Source organism: Odontesthes bonariensis, chromosome 23 (genome assembly GCF_027942865.1).
Source record: "Odontesthes bonariensis isolate fOdoBon6 chromosome 23, fOdoBon6.hap1, whole genome shotgun sequence".
NCBI classification, from domain to species: domain Eukaryota; kingdom Metazoa; phylum Chordata; class Actinopteri; order Atheriniformes; family Atherinopsidae; genus Odontesthes; species Odontesthes bonariensis.
Window position 1 is genome coordinate 13,702,788 of NC_134528.1, and position 16,894 is coordinate 13,719,681.

The following is a 16,894-nucleotide window of genomic DNA, read 5'->3' on the forward strand; positions in this document are numbered from 1 at the left end:
ACGCTGTCTTCAGTCTAACTTCTACAAAGCAGGGTGTTAAATAATTCAATATCCACTCCTCTAGTCGTAATGTAGGTGAGGATAGTCTATTACAGGGGTTTAAAAGAAGTGAAAAAGGGGTTTGCGTGTATAACAACAGTTTGCACTGTTCAAATGTTGTGGGGTTAACTGTATTAACCCCACAAGACAAAAATTTAAACAAATACATCCCAATGTCTGCACCCAGGGAAGTAATACATGGGTAAACATGCCAATTAGAGAGATCCGTGGCATACAAGGAGGCCTCCAGTCCATCTAATAAATGGTTAAGCACTGGGTCATTTCAAATCGACCAGTAAGAGCCAGCACCCTGCAAATAGAGGCAGCTTTGTGCTGCAGACAATCAGGGTTTGGAAGGCCCGCATAATAAATACCATTTATGTCCTGCCAATTAGACTAGCAGCGAGCCCATTCAGCCGACCGTCTATTCTCCTCCCCGCACACAAAGATGATCATCAGGGGAGATCAGAACAATTAACTCACTATCTTCTCCCCCTGCTCCCCATTGTCCAATATCCAAACTATTAAAATAATTAAGGAAATATTGTAAACCAATCCAGCTGTTTGCTTTAATTGAAAGTGTGCACATGTTGAAATTTGGCACCTCAAAGAAAGTGTGAACGTGGAACGGGAATACAAATGAAGCCTCCTCCATTGTGTTGCTGTTTTCTGGGAGATGTGACACGTCTGTCTGACTACCCCCAGTCAGTGCGGCAGACAGGGGAACAAATTGATTTTGTTGCTCAAATGATAAATTACTGCTGAGCGTGATGATAAAGTGGAGGAAATTGGAATCCGTCAACCTGATTGAATCTTTGGTTGAAAGTTAAATCAGAAAATCATTACTGTAGTAATTCTGAAATTACTACCCTGTTGTAAAATTGTAGTAATGTGATTTAAACAGTAACTTAACTAAACACTTGATGATCATGAGGTTTTTTTTAATTCATTTTTTTGTATCCATCACGTGGGCAGACAGGCTCAGGTCAATGTTGTGGTTTTAAGTTGTAAATTTAAATCTTCTCTTCACTGCTGAAGCAGTTAGTGGCTTTAGCCGAGAGACATAAATTTGCTTAGCGACAATTTTGATCGTTTTTGTCGTTTTAAGGAAAAATTGTTGTCTTTTTTATAATAAATCTTAATTTTTTCATTTGCCGAACCAGACAAAGACTCTATGAAGATGTTACATTTAATTCTGAACTTGGGACATCTTTTAGATCATATTCAGGTGAGCTCACAAGAGCTCGTATCTGTATCTTTTAGCAGCAAAAGTAAATATGTTCACTTATTTAACCGCCAAACAGAGAAGCGTGCCGTAAAAACAGTTATCTGATTTCACCCCAACGCATATTTTCTGTGACAGTTTGTTTTCCTCTCGCATCTCAGAATTGCACCATTGTGAATACTTTGGGGAAGATGGGTTGCCTGATACTGTTGTTATCTATTTCAGAGACAGTATTTTCCTCTCGCTGTGGGGAAGCCAGTCTGCTGTCAGACTCTCCTCTCAGTGATGCATAGAGGGGCTGGACGGAAACCACGAACTGTCCTCTCGCTGCAGGAGCACTTCCTCAGACTCTTGGCGTCAATATTTCAAGATAAACTGGAGCCTCTGTGTGCTTCTGCTGCACAGCCTCTGCAGCTGGTTTTATCTCTTGCTGCTGTGGGTTAATTGTCTCCATTAATATATTTTCTGGGGCGTCGATAGATGTTGAACAACAGCAGCAAATTAAAAGCTGTGATTTTTTAATGGAAAGAGAGCGTTTGCCAGATCACATGCGCTGTCACTTTCAGTTAGGCTGCAGATGTGCAGCCTGTTTCCAGACTACAGAGGAAGATTGTATCTGAAGAAAGCTGCGCTCTCGGGACTGTGCATGTCCTGTCTATCTTTGTTTCCCTTGAACTGGGCTGAGCTTTGACTGGAGTGTAAATGTTGGAGCTGGTCTCACCCAGGGGGATGAGGATAGGGGAGTGCAAGGGGTGTCTTGGCCACTAGTTTGGGTTTGATTGGTGGGTTTTGGCCTGAGAGAGAGGAACATCTGTGGCGTGGCACTGCCAAGCTCTCTGTGTGACAGCCACACTGGTGGGACCAATTGTTCTGAGTGCAAAGAACAGTAATCACTTCAAGCCCAAGTGGTGGTGTGTGCGTTTTTTTCCCCTCCCTTTTTACATATTCCACCTCCCTTCTTTTTCCTCCCCCTTTCCATCCTTGGCGTTCTGATTACGTGTGTTGTCTAGCTTCTAGTCTCATCTAAATTTAGCATCTGTGGATGTGCACGTTTCTCCAGGAGACTTTATCCACTAGTAGTGGAATTACACGCTTTGCAAACCTGCCACGTCTTATTCTAGTCTCCCCTCAACATATCAACCAAGTGGGGAACAGTCTCAGACAAAGCATAAAATAAACTAGACCTGTTTCATCCACCCCCTGTCAAACGCCAGCTTTATAAACTGATATGAAAGCAGCCTTATCAAATCCTAACCTCTGCTGCCCCCTAAAGAGCAAGCAAGAAAAAAGCACTGCGAGGCAGCGACTGTACTGCAGTCACTTCCTCCTCTTCAAATCTCTGACAGTGAAATCAAAGCACACAGACGTATTAAGAAGGCAGCCATTCACTTTCAGCAGACAAACCACTCTATTTACCTTTGATGCAGTAGAGTGGGAGTCCATTTGTTCCTGTTTGGAACAAGTGCACTACAAAGGCTTGTCTGCATAATCTCTCCAAAGGCAGCAGATTACTGCAGAGAGGAGTAGGTGCAAGTGTGTGTGTGTGTGTGTGTGTGTGTGTGTGTGTGTGTGTGTGTGTGTGTGTGTGTGTGTGTGTGTGTGTGTGTGTGTGTGTATGTGTATGCGCGTGCTCTACTATGTATGAAGTGATTTTGTATTGAAGTGTGAAAGCTTTCACAGATGAGATGACGAACTGTGATGCAGAGACCCAGAGACCCATTTTTCTGTTTCCTTTGCAGCTCTACAGCAAGACAACCGGGTTAGTGAGTGGGTTGCTGGCTCTGGTAGGGGAATGAATGCCATAAAGGAGCGCCTGTGGGTCAAGGAGCCTGTTGTCAGATAAAGTCACAGCACAGCTCAGGGCCGGCTGGTAAAATGAGACCTTCGTGGTCTAGTCATGCAGCCATACAGGGAGATTTATTACTACAGAAACCTGCTGGCAGTGAAGACTCTGACATGAACTCTTCAACCTTGAGACACTTTAAAATCTTTGAAATCCAAATGTTTTGGGAAATTAGAGCTGACAAATTCTCTCATCTAGATATGCCATTGGGGTTACTTTTCAAAGTAACTGCAAAACCTTTTGATTTAACTCAATTAAGAGATTGGAGAAAAGCAAATGTATTAAATTGATCAAAGTAAGGTGCTTGAATTCATTTTTTTACTGCTGATTACTCTAAATAGTTTACAGATCAAACTTTTTGCTCTTGAAACAGCTTTCAAAATGGGATGTTTTGTTAGAAATTAAACTACTCAAGAGTTTATAGAAAATAATATGAAACAATCAGCTGATCAGTCAGTTAGTTGATAATTGCAGGCTGTTCTGATAAGCCTTCAGAACACTCGTAGGTGCACTTTTTTCAGAAGTTCACAAAGCAAACAATTACTTGATTATTGGAGAAAATATTCAACAGATTCACCCTCAAGGACATTAATCTTGCAGTAACAGAAAGATTGTTTTCTGTATAGGACATTGATTGTGAGAGGACCTTTACGGTGAATTCCAAATGATCGAGTATCTGCTGTTGACTTTTCTTTTCATGACGTTATAACTTTTTATAGATTAATTAATTTTAACTCGCTTACTGTTACTGACCTCAATGTCTCTTTTTTTTTGTCTCTTCCCAGCACTTACAAAATCCAGCAAATTTCCAAACAGCAGCGACCGAGCTGCTGGACTGGTGCGGTGATCCACGAGCCTTCCAACGCCCCTTCGAGCAAAGTCTGATGGGATGCCTAACGGTAAGCAACTCCCTCCGATGTTTGATTCTCTTGTGCTGCGGGTTCAAGGACGAGGAAAAGGGCCGCTAAAGCCACTGCTGCGTTGGCTTTTTCCAGAACTCCCTCAGGGAGCCAAGAGAGCTAATGTTTAGCTGCCTGATCTTCACTGAGGTCACAGAAAAATAGGAGAGCACTTCACTCTGGGGAAACTACTCAGGTTTAGCCTCCTCTCAGTGATTTGAGGAATAGCTTATTCTGTGGCTCACGAATTATGTGAAAAGGGCGCAAAAATGTCCTCGAGCCACAAAGCAGTCAGTGCTCACAAAAAAATACGCTTTTATAGTTTTTGAATACCCTTTATTGCTGTAAATACAGAACAGACCATCAAAAGAACAGTGTGGGGACTGCAGATGTGTCACTCACCTGTCTCCAGTGCTTAAACATACTGCTTCCAGCATGACATAAAAGACACATAATGCAGTAGCTTTAGATAGAGTCTGTATTCCCTATAGCAGTTGAGGATTTGTGCTCGAGCAGTGAAACAACTGTGACACATCCCTCAATTCGAGCGACTGCTTCTGTTACTGCGTTAATGTGCAGCAGCAGGTGCCTTTTTCTCCATTTTGCCAATTCAATTTGTTTCCCGCCGTGACAAATCTCAAGGCTTCTTCCCTTTAGTTTATGTGCTCTATAGACCAAAGTGTGAGCCACACCGGTAGGGAGCACAGGAAGTCTGATGTGATGGTGCCATTACGCAAAACTTCACCCCGTTGCCCTCATTAGGTGACGTTGGAAAAGAGACTTGGAAAAAAAGACACAACAGACAAAAACTATGCATCTTTGACCTGCTGTAATAACAGAGGAATAATCGAGAAGCAAAAATCTTTTTTTTTTATTATCGGACTACAAATATCCAGTTTTGTAATGCTGTTTTTAATTAATTTTAAGAAGATGTAAGGTATGATATGGTACATGGAAAAGGATGAGATCGTAAAAATGTCCACTTATGTGCAAAGAAACAATTTTACAAATTGACCTGATAAAGATTAGAATGCCGTGACTCAGCAGCTGTTTCTGGTCTGACTCACATGATCAACCGGCAACCTCCCAGGCGTAATACGGCATCCCAGTTTATTCCCGAAGAATCGGTTGCTCTATTTCAAGCTATGGAAAAATTGACACTTCAGTAACAATTCCCTGCTAAGCTTTAAAACTTTTCAGTGCACACGAAGATGATTGGATTGGTATAATACCTACTGTAACATGTAAAGCACATGTTTGCCTTATGGTGGACAAACCTGCCACAACTCCACTGACTACGTACAATTAAAGTCCTGAAATTAGAGCTACTCTTTGTAACTTCTAACACTAAAATTACCATTGAGCAAAACGTCTCTCACAAGTTTAGATTGTAATTAGGCAGGCTATACTCATATTTCTTCTTCTTTAATGGAGCATTCCTATAAATAAAGGCCAGATATACACTGTTCTGGTGTCACGTCAAGACTATATTTACTGAAGATAATGATACGGTGCAGGCAGCAGCGTTCAGCTGTACTACCTCGGGGCTTGTCTTGAAGTGTGACAGCAGGACTGTGGCTATGAAAAGGCTGGCAGGCAGAGGAATCTAGTGGGACCCGCTGATCCAAACAGGCCTTGGTAAGTCCTAAAGGTCTAAAGGTCTCACTTTAAGCTGATAATGGTGAAGGTAAATCAAAGCAATGTGTGGGACATAAGGCTGATTTACATCGCCTCATGTGGCATGTTGATGTTTCTCTTAATGTTTCCTCTCAGTGGGTCATCGCTGCACTAGAGGCCACATTTTCTCCTCATCTTTCTGTCAAGCAACTCACATGGAACTGATAAGCTTGTGGCGAGTCTGTCATTTAAGTTGAACTGGATCTTTGATGCTGTCAGAGGTCACTCTTGTGAGGAATCTGGGAGTATGTTGAAGCAAAATGCTGAGTCTTTTGGACCAGCCTTTATTCATGTTTTTTTTTTTTTTTTTCAGTTGACATAAAGGTAACTTAACATCTTTAGAGGTAAATTTGAGCTAAATTTCAATAAGACAGGATGAAGTTAAAAGATTTTGAAGCTGAAATCAGTCGCTGAAAACAAACATGGTCCTGACTCTCTGCTGCACGCTGTCGTTTTTTTCAGGTGGTCAGCCGCGTAGCAGCACAGCAGGGTTTCGACTTGGACCTTGGCTACCGGCTCCTGGCCGTGTGCGCTGCCAACAGGGACAAGTTCACTCCAAAATCAGCAGGTAAGACCAGAGTTTTCTCAACCGCCGTCTCAGGCCATCTGGCCATGCTGGCCTGGTCGGGCTCAAAGTTTATATCTGCATTCTTGGCTGCTTTTCCCGATACCCACCCATCACTGCTAGACTGTAGATACTCTAAGAAAAGTACACCTAACTCTGTTTGTACAGAATTTCAAATTACAACATTTTCTTGCTTGTTTTAAACAAAAATAACTAGACTTTTTTTTTTTAATTCTACTGGTAGATTTGTTCCTCCTCTTTGGTTTTGGTGTTTAGCAGAAAATTCCATCTGCAGCATGGGACAAAAACTTGTCATCAGTGGTGATGACTCTCTGTTTTTATGTGGCTTTATCGTCTTGGTACGATGATGGATTGCTGGGACAGATGTAGACTGTTAAAAGTTGTTTTCAAGCTGAGGGAAAAGCCCACTGATGCACGGCCAAAATGAAGATGTATAGGCTGTCAGCGGCTCGGAAGATAACAGAAATATTTTGGGCTCTTTTGCAGTTTGTGATTTGTGGTTTCCACCTGTCTTGGGTTATGAGGAAAGCTGGGCTCTGCAATTCTGCTTCTGTGTGTTCGGCCACTCCGCTGAGCCTTCTTAAGTCACGAGTCAAAACCACATAATGTTTTCACTTGAGTTCGCTGTTTTTTTTATTTACGGCTTTATATGAGGCTCCAAATCATGTCGCCGTTTTGTCAGCTATGGGTGCGGAATCTTTCCCTGTCTGCAATTAACCAACACCACCAAATGTTCTAATTCTGTCTAATGCTTAATCAAATCTCAGGGCCCACTTTATAGGCTTAGATAAGATTGCCAATTGATTCTCTGTCTGAATAATTTCCTGCTACGGTAGTCATTTGGAAAGCTGAGAGTACTCTAGTCTAGGCAGCATCCCAAAGTACATTTCATGGACAATTATGTACCTGTAAATGCATGAATATTTGGAGAGGAGACTCCTGTAGGAGAGAGTCAATGGAAACTGGAGCAGAGGCATTCTTCTGCAAAGCTCCCTGAAGCTTTAGCGTAGAGGCCCCAGTAGAGGAGGTTGTTAAACTGCAGAGAAAGCCCCCACTGGTAGCCAGGGGAGATGGCTCTTAGAGGACACTCCCACAGGAACCCAGAGGCAGCACCCGCTCCCCCGACATCCAGCTGGGCCGTTGCCGAGCGACCGAGGGAGACAGTGAGTCACATGATGGGGCCAGGATGGCAGCAGCAGGTCAGCCACACAACACCGGAGATAGATGAGTCTGTAGAGTGGGAGGAGAATTTTGGAAGCCTGATTTTTTTTCACATAGTTTAAAAACAGTTTCTCATCGCTGTTCTGTCTCATCACACATTTTGTGAGACCCTCTGAAAAACTGTTTAAATTTGAGAAAAAGCGCTGGGCTGTGTGCACGGAAGACATCAGGTACGTGAATGAGGGCTGGCAAGCAAATATGAATTGGCGTCCCATTTTTACCAAACCTGCGTTGTCTTGGTTCTGACACACAGAGTGATCGAGCTATTCTATATTCTATATACATTTCTGTTATGTCATCTAAATGGCTCCCCTGAGCATGGCAGAAAATAGAGCCGAGGAGAGGGCAGAGTAGGCACATTCACAGTCAGCTTACAGCTGAAATGGGTTATTGCTTTGTCAAATTGGTTTATCATGGAATGCCTCTGACAGTTTAAGAAATTAGTTTTGTTTCTCCTTTTAAAGGCTTTGAAGGGCAAAACTCTAAAGAAATAGACTACATTAAAGCATTAAAGCTGATCACATAGCTTCTGTATAGCAGTTGTAGCAGTTGCGAAGTTAAGCTAATGTTGGTTGCAAATGAAATCCCTCCTCCCTCAACACACAGTGTGATCCAGTGAATTGTACTGCTGATCCCTTTAATGGATATACTCAGGGGGGTCTGGCAATTGGAGGCCCTTTGCCTTTTTGCAAGTGGCCCTTGGTGCTTGAGCAGAGCTGGGGGAGGGGTGTCTGTCTGCTCGTAGTGACCTCTTTGTGAATGGGATTAGCCTGCTCTATTAATCTGTGATTACTTGGACTGTCCGACCACAGGGCAAAGCTATGCACGTGGATCCGTGGTAACCTCAAAGCAGGGAGCTCACTTGCTCAGTCTGGATAAACTCATCAGGGCCTCCCCTCTCTGTCTCCATCACAGAGGGTACATAACAAACGCTGTTAGGCCTATTTCATCAGTGTCACACCACTCCTGCATGGCCACGGCGATTCATTCAGGTTTGAGAGTGTTCACAAAACGCTTAATGACGTTTTTTTTTCCTGCACGAGGGTCAGAGCGGCACATTCCCAATCGTTTGTGCCTCAGCGAGCTCTTGGAATTCCTCAGCTCTAAAGAGTAAAAGGAGGCACCAACTTATAAGAGGGAGGAGCGGCTGAAGTTTCTTAGCTCCGCAAACCATTCATTGTCACATGTAACAAACGCCTGGTAAACCAGCCATTCAGCAGATAATTACTTCTCGCTCTTGTCAGACTGAGTTGTCGCAAGCCTTGTTTTACACATGCAGGGCTGTTTTCAAGTTTGATCTGTAGATATTGTGGGTTGTTGTTAACAGTGTCAGCCTGATAACAAAAAAAAAAAAAGGGCTTTTGTTCTTTTGTTTCATGGTGTTTTGTTGGTGTGACTGTGGGAGTTGTTAAGGTGTGGCATCAAGAGGCAGTTTGGCGGTTTTCTAACCTGTTAAAGCATGAAAAAGCAGGAGCCAGAGTAGGAGGGGGTGTTGCGTTTGTTTTCTGCTCTAGACAAAGACAAGGCAATGTGGCCACCTGTTTTATACTGTGTGGGATAATGCCCAAATCTAGTCAGCTTTATCACAAAAGCCCCAATTTCCAATTTTGTCTTGGGGGCTTCTAATCATTGATTTAAATAAAGCTAAAAACTCCCCCTTAGGCCGATTTCAGACCAGAGCGTGGCGTGGCGGCAGCGAAACGACGGCAGTCTTACGCCGGTTATCAGGCGATGTGTTCAACTTGGCTTTTCACACCGGACAGTCCGCGGCCGCGTTAGTTCTGCTCCAGCCCTGTCTGCATTCCCCATTCATTTCAACGGGACACCGCCGGCCACCGCCGGCCGCTGCCGTCCAAATTCCGCTCGAGTTCTATTTTCCAAAAGCAGCGCGGGACGGAGGCGTCTCCGCGCCGCTACCGCCCGACTACCGCCGCGTCGGTGTGCAAGGACAGATCTGTTTCCATGTATTTTCACCTCCGCCGGTGAAAATCGCTTCCGTTCCGCCACGCTTTGCCGCCCTGGTCTGAAATGGCCCTTAACTGGCGAAAAAAGACAGTTATGCAACAGGTGCATCTAAGTGCTCTGATATAAGAAAGAAACAGGTAGAAGCAGACTGATGACAGGAAGTTCCTCATAACTTAAGTTAAACATTTTAAGGCAAAGTATAAAAGTATCTAAGATTAAAATCTTCCCTCTACGACTCAAGTGATAGATTTATGTTTTTTTTATGTGTTACAAAAACATCAAAAAAGCACTTCATCAAATCAGCCTTCAACTCTATGGTTAGGGATTTCTGCTTTTGAATCTGCAGAGCACCATCTGTCATCTCAGAAAGGCCAGATCTGACAACCCGTATGTTTCATGGGTAATGCAGTAAATGACTGGAGGAACCTCTCCTGACTACTTGCAGAGAGGAGCTGTGTAGCTATTTCAAGTGCACCATAGGTGTAGTGTTGCCAGAACGCACAGGAGCATCACTCCACCAGTTTTTTTTGCCCAGGTGACAAAAAAAAAATCAACTCTCATAATCCGGCTGAAATTGATAAACAAATCTGCACCATAACAGCGGGACCCATCCTTAGCCTTTTGTACAAAGCGGACGGGTTCTCATAAGGAAAATATGTAGCCAACAGGTGGTGGTGGTGCTTGGTAGTGGGGTGGGGGCTGGGGGCTGGGGATTTCAACAGCGGCTATCAATATAAGATAATAGATCATTAGCATATTGATGCATACACGCATTATCTGAGCTATTTCTGAACCGCTCTGGCTATATTTCCATGTTATTGACAACTCACTACACATACTTTGTACACACGAATAAACACCAAGTGGGGGCCGACGGGAGACAACGACACGAGTTTGAGTTCACCAGGAGCCCAAACCAAGCTCAAGGTGGTTAGTTTATGGGGTTTTTTCTCTCTTTTTTCCTTTTGTAGAAAGTAAAAGTGCAACTTTATCAATTTTTGGATACTACGTTTTCAGTGTGCCTGTGTATGTGCGTGTGGGGGGGTGCCGCTTTATTGTGCATACAAGTGTGCTTGCATCCAAGGAAAAAGCATGGAACCTATGACCTATTGTCCATCGTATAATTGTGTGGGCTAAAAAAGGTGATTAGTTTGTGTAAACTTGCCACCTCAGACAGTATTTGACTTTGGAAAGAAGAGGCATGATTAGTGTGCGAACCTACAGTGCAGATTAGAGAGGGGTTCGTAGAGGGTGGGTTCCTCTACGAAATAGGAAATAAGGGGAAATTTAGGGGTTTAATAAATGGGTTTTTAATTACATCAATAGCAGACATGTAACTTTTGTCAAGATATTTCCTTGGGAGGGTTTAAAAAACACACTTAAGGTTAAGATGAGCATGTTGGAGTGTTTGGCAAAACCCTCAGACTTCCTACTGAGGTGTTTGAATTCTTTTGTCTGCTTCAGTGCAAATATTGAACAAATTTCCTCTGAGCTGTTGTTTCAAGTGCTGATCATACAGCAGCTAGCTCAATGCCTTCCAGTGAAGTGGTGCTTTAAGACACAGAGATCAGACACGTTGTCGGTGAAGGTTCTACACACAGCAGACAGCCAAATAATGACATAATTTCTCCATAGGAAAATTAGGTTTTTTTCTCTGTCTCTTTAGTCAGTTTGCCTCAGCATATAGTTTGGCTGTGGATTTTCCTAAATAGAAAAAAACTCAGAAGACTAAAAACTTGTTAACTTGACTTTCAACAGCAATTTGTGAGCTGTAGATGCAGATTTAAGAAGAAAAATCTGAATCATTTCAAAGGATTAAGAAGGCCATATTTCTCATTGTTTTAGTTTAGTCGGGTCTAAACACTCATTCCAAATTTTTTTGTCACAACAAAATCTTCTTTGTTCAGTCTTTTATTGAAGCTGCGAGTTGCTTTATTCAAACCCAAGTTGTCATTTATTCATTTATTTTGCTGCATATCTTCAACATTTGGAAACTTGGATATCTGATAGTATTCAAATTAAAGTTGGATGGATTTGAAAATGGCTCGGCTGCAAAGTTGCTGGGATTTTGCACGCTTTGCCTATCGACGTTTACAAAGTTAAAGGGCACGTACGTGGAAGTATGTGCGCCTAATTCTCAAAAACACTTTATGATCGCTGAAGTCTTCCAGCCAAGCATGATGTTAACTTGCGGTAGGGGTGCAGGGCTTTAAGTCACCCACTGTGCACTTAGCTGATAGTAAATACCAGGAGAGCAAATACAGACAGAGGAGACCAGAGATAAGAGTTGTTGAACAGCTTTGCCCTTCCTCCCCTGTAGCAGTTATTATGTCTGTAGCAGCAGCAGTCATTAGTACCATCTTCAGCGACTCCATATGACACAGTGCAACTAAACTGACTGTTTGCATATTAAACCTAATTTACATCACACCTTATGTCTCTTATTAAATGCCTATTTTTGTATTTCACCCACAGATCATTGTCACAAATTTGACACCTGAATTGACTTGCTGCGGGTTAGTGCGAGCAGTTTTATTTGCACATGACAACAGAGGCTCTAAACTGCCTCAGGTGGCGTGTCAGCCCGCAGTTTACATGTTTTATAGTTGTGTAATTATTTATCCAAAAGCTTACTGGGGCTTGTGTGTACTAAAAGACAAATGGGATCTAATTGGCCCCTCCCTCTCCGATACCGACCCTCTGTGCATGAGAAAGCCACAACATGCAGCCTCCTCCCCCTCGTCCTCCAGCTCCTCTTCTTCCATGCCCCTTAATTACAATGACTAGTTTGATGGATTAGGTCGACTGCATGCAAAGCCGAGGTTTGCGAGCAGAAAGGACTGCTTCACCTGGACCGTTTCTGTTGCCACTTTTCGACTTACAGTGCATTTCCCTCCAAACGACTGCTGCTTTAGATGAATTGATTGAGGCTTCTTTTACTCGTTTCTCTGGACGCAGGCCAAGACACAGGCTGTCTAGCACATTAGGCACCACCCCCCTTTGCAAGTTTGAAATGTGAGCTGCCTGCATTTCTTTCCCCTCCCCTCCCCTCCCCTCCCGCTCTCCCTTCTGGCGAAGTGGCTGTGGCTGCCTCTGTGTGATGTGTGTATTGGGAGAGCAAGCAATGGATCACTAGACAGAAAAAGAAGATACATCAATAACAGCTGCATACATCCGAGGTGAGGAGATAAGCATTTGGTTCTCTCCCTCTCTGCCTGTTCTCCCACCCCTTCTGTCTCCCACCCTCCTCCCACCCCACACACTTTCTCTGTGTCTTTAACCCTTTCCTCCTGCAGACCCTGGCTCCTGGTTTTTGCTGAATTATTTGTAAGAAAACCTGTCTTCTTCTCTGACCACAAACCTGTGTCCTCATGGCTGTTAGTGCTGTCTGAAGTTTCTTTTTTTTTCTCCTTTTTAACAGCTTATCCCTGTTTTTCCTCTCGTTGTCTCTGGGGTATTTGTTGCTTGAGTGCAAAGAAGCCGGTGGCAAATACAGCAGGAGCCCATTAGCAGTGACTCCATCTGTGATTGGTTTTGCCTGCGAAACGGAGAGAGTAGCCATGAATAATTGATGTGTATTGTGCAGTCAGTCACTGGACACGCAGGGAGAGAGGAGAGGAAAGCTGCCCTGAGACACCGAGGGGAAACGAAGAGGAAGAAGGAGGGAGTGAGGATAGGAAGAATGTTATAAGGAAGAGAGAAAGGTGGGAGGGATGGAGAGAGATGGAGAAACAGCTTTAAAATAGCTGCTGGCTTCAGTAGTGCAGAGATTAAGGCTGCCCTGTGTCGCCTTTGTTCTGCCGTTGCAGATTTGTGCTCAAAGTGTTTCTAGACACATGAGCTTCCTTTGTTCTGTTTGGTGAAGAGTGAGAAATAAGCAGGGACGTTGCTGGAGTTGGTGTGGTTAGAATGCGGGTGGCATTTTAGACATGGAGGGAGGACTGAGGAGGAGTCTCTGCCACTGTGAATAGGACAAGGCTGCAAAGCTGTGAGCTGTCAAAAGGAGGAGACAACAAATAAAGATTGTTTTAGGGGGGTGTAGTCAGTGACAAGAGGGAAGGTGGATCTGCTGCGGGAGGAACTTCACTTTATTTTACTCCTGGAGGGGAGGATGGAGGGTTGATTCCTCCATTGGTGGGCACAGGCAGGCAGGCACCCTACCAGGTCTTAAACTCACAGAATGGTCTTTGACAGAATGACGGGCGTCTCGCAGCGCCCCGCCTGATGGAGGTGTAACAGCTGACTGCTGCATTTGACCCACTTACAGCTCACACAGAAGGGGTCAAAATGGCCTTGATTATCTCTCTGAGTTGCTCTGACCTACTTGATGTGGCGTTTTCCATGAGAGTCTCAGCAGTTTATCACACTCACTCCTCTCAGCTTCAGATTAGTGTCCCTTTTGGTTGAAGTTTTTAAACAAGAGCAACAAGTTTGGATTTTAAGCTTGGAAATGTAAGATAGCTTGCCTCTCATTAAGGTATTTCTCAGAATCCTCCTGTCTACCTATGATTCATGTGTTCTGCAAGTTTCAAAACAATATAAGTTTCTTTATTTTATATCAATATATTGAGTGGAAATTATGGCAGGATTTTGTAAATGTTTTTATGTGACTTTTCTTCTGTCTCCTATCAAATCCAAGCTGGCAAACATAAATTTCTGTTAACAGAGAGAGGCAACTGGTGTTATTATCTACTAAGCATTATTTTCTGGAAAGTTGAGCTGTTTGCTTTTTTATCAACCAAGGAGGCTAAAGTCCTGGTTTGGGCAATCATTCAAAAAAAATTTTTTTTCACTCTAATATGTCTAGGGACAAATCCCGACATGCTTAGACAGAAGAGGTTTTGCAACAAGCAGATTTGGTGAAGATTTGTCTGGCTAACTGAGCAGTGCTCCCCAGTTCCAACTATTCATTACTGTTGTTTTGTCAGCTTCAATGAATCTCTTGTTCTCTGCATTGGACATGATTTTTTTCCCACCAAGTTGTGAAATTGCACTGAGCTTTTTCTTTGAAGTTTTTCAGTAAAATCCCAAAGCGTGCAGAAGCATGCCAGTTCCTAACGCCATTTGTATACTTGTGCAGGTACTTTTTGTGTTAATCAAATGAAAAAAAAAACCATCAGCTCTGAGTACAGCCTGTTTACACCTCTTATGTTGTGATCTTTTTGACAAAACCAAAATTAAGTTTTGAGCCCAATGATATGCTGAATCCTCCAAAGATCAAATATTAAACTTGATTTAATCCAAGACCTGGAAAAAAGTAATACTAATATATTCTTGTAGTGTTATACAAATTCTGTCTAGAAGTGATTGCGCTTAAACAAACCATTTTCCTCTTCTCAGTGATACAACGGTGGAAAAAAAGTGTATCCGGTAGACTTTTTTGACTTTTATAAGTTTATATGCAATACGGATCTTGTTAGAGTCTTGATGAGTAAATCCACCCAGCCAATTAGGGGATTGCAAGCAATGATATTTTAGAGTTAATGAACTCCAGACAGCCTTTTTTCAGCTGAGGTTAATATAAAAACCAAAATGTCATTTAGTAAAACTACAGAGCACGTCTGATGACATCAGTGGAATATATTTTATTGCTTGGCCATGAGATAGTAAAACTTGTAGACTAAGATCAAAACTGCAAACTGCAAACTGTTTACTCTTTTTCTTTTGCATTTCAAATCAACAGGATATGGCATTGTGCATAACAAGCATGCCTTTTTGGGCATATCCTATGTGTCATTTCAAGCTTTTTGCATGTATTTTTACACCATTAAAATGTCAGTATGACTAGAGGCACAGGGCAGGGTGTTATCCAGTCACATTAGTCTGCATAACATGAAATGACACACAAAAACAAGTAAAGCCAAGAAGTAATGACATGTGACTTTGCATGTCATTATGCTATCTCATAAGACCAGACCGTTTTACTGTGTCTTTTACAAATGATGACAAAATATTTATTCACAAGGTTAAGATAGATATGATTGAATTAAACTGATCTATGCTTAATAGGTCTCTTTGTATCTCATTGTTTTATTCTGATGTCTTCAGATGGGCTCCTTTATAAAACTTTGGGAGGGAAAAAAAAGATGTCATCAGAATTTCAATTAGAAGAGTATGTGCCTGTAACTGGTTCAGACACAATTAGAAGACATTGTAAATAATACTTGTGGACAATTCTGAAATGTAGCATTAATAAAGCATCAATGAATCTGGTAATTCATCTGCCTATATATAGCAGCATCAGTGGAACTTTATTCATCTCTCCCCATACACCCCTGCAGTTATTCTCTACCCGTATATAGTAACAAATATTCACATGTCAAAGAATTTAGCCTCATTAATTGTGCAGATAGAGTATTTGTTCAGTGAAGATTAGCCTCATTAGTTTGCAGATTAAATGTAATGATTAAACTTTGCATATTATTATGAAATGAAATAACTATACTAACACTTTTAGTTATTCTTGTAGTGTTTATAGCAGGAATGATATTATATAACATCCAGAAATATCATTTAGTATTTTTTTAAAACATGTTCCTGTACTTCCCCTCTCAGAAACCAGCTGCTGCAGGAGGTGTCAGTCTGACTCAGGTACTTGTTGTGTGTTGTAGTGCTGCACAGGAAACTCGAACAGTACACATCGGCTGAATCCAAGCAACCGCCCTCATCACAGGCCTGACATCGTGCCCTCACGCTGGACTGTGTCGACATCCTGTAGTGACATCAGATGTGCTTTTTGGTTGGCTGCTTTGTATGGCTGCTGTTGTAACGTCTGTCAGAGTTTTAGAGTGTGAAGCATGTCACCTGCGTTGTCTTGCTTGCGCTGTAGTTTTTGTTTATGTTCTCAGCTCTTCATCCAGCCCATCATCAGTTCATGCTTCATTGGTCATTTGGTTGATATAAACTTGCCTGGTAAGAGTTGTGAATGAAACTCAAGTCGGACTATTGTGTAGAAAAATAGAGTTTATATATATATATATATATATATATATATATATATATATATATATATATATATATATATATGAATATGTATATATATATATATATGTATATGTATATATATTTATATATATATAAGAACTAAATTGAGGTGATAAAATACGAAATACATTGTATCGAAAATAAAATAGATGCATTGTTGCAGGAATCCTGTTGGAAGCAATGAGATGAATAAATTACACATTATTTTCTGAAGTCTACGCACAAAAAGGCCAAAAAATATTGAGAATCAAGATAATCTCATTTTGGATCAAGTTTAAGTTTCATTCTTTCCACTTGGCACAAGCGTTTATCATGAAGGAGCTTTTTAGTCAGATCCTGAGCTGTTGCACATATGGATGTCTCTAATGAGCATAGAGGGGTGCCAGGACCAGACCCCGGTTCCTCCAGTGTCTGTTTCCACTGTATTTCTAAAGAGGCTTTGACCCCGGGCCCAC

The 16,894-nt window shown here is 42.2% G+C and overlaps 1 protein-coding gene across 4 annotated transcripts in view; it reads left to right on the top strand.

Annotated features, from left to right (window-relative positions):
- LOC142373479 (zinc finger MIZ domain-containing protein 1-like) overlaps positions 1-16,894 on the top strand; it is a 112,684-nt gene that overhangs the window by 75,942 nt on the left and 19,848 nt on the right. Inside the window, exons 4-6 of one of the 4 annotated variants that reach the window (XM_075456746.1) lie at positions 3,893-4,006; positions 6,146-6,251; positions 16,011-16,046. In XM_075456746.1, the coding sequence (XP_075312861.1) occupies positions 3,893-4,006; positions 6,146-6,251; positions 16,011-16,046 (256 nt within the window). Of the gene's footprint in view, positions 1-3,892; positions 4,007-6,145; positions 6,252-12,268; positions 12,635-16,010; positions 16,047-16,894 lie in introns of those variants that run through there. The other 3 variants (XM_075456747.1, XM_075456750.1, XM_075456748.1) reach the window with 3 other exon arrangements.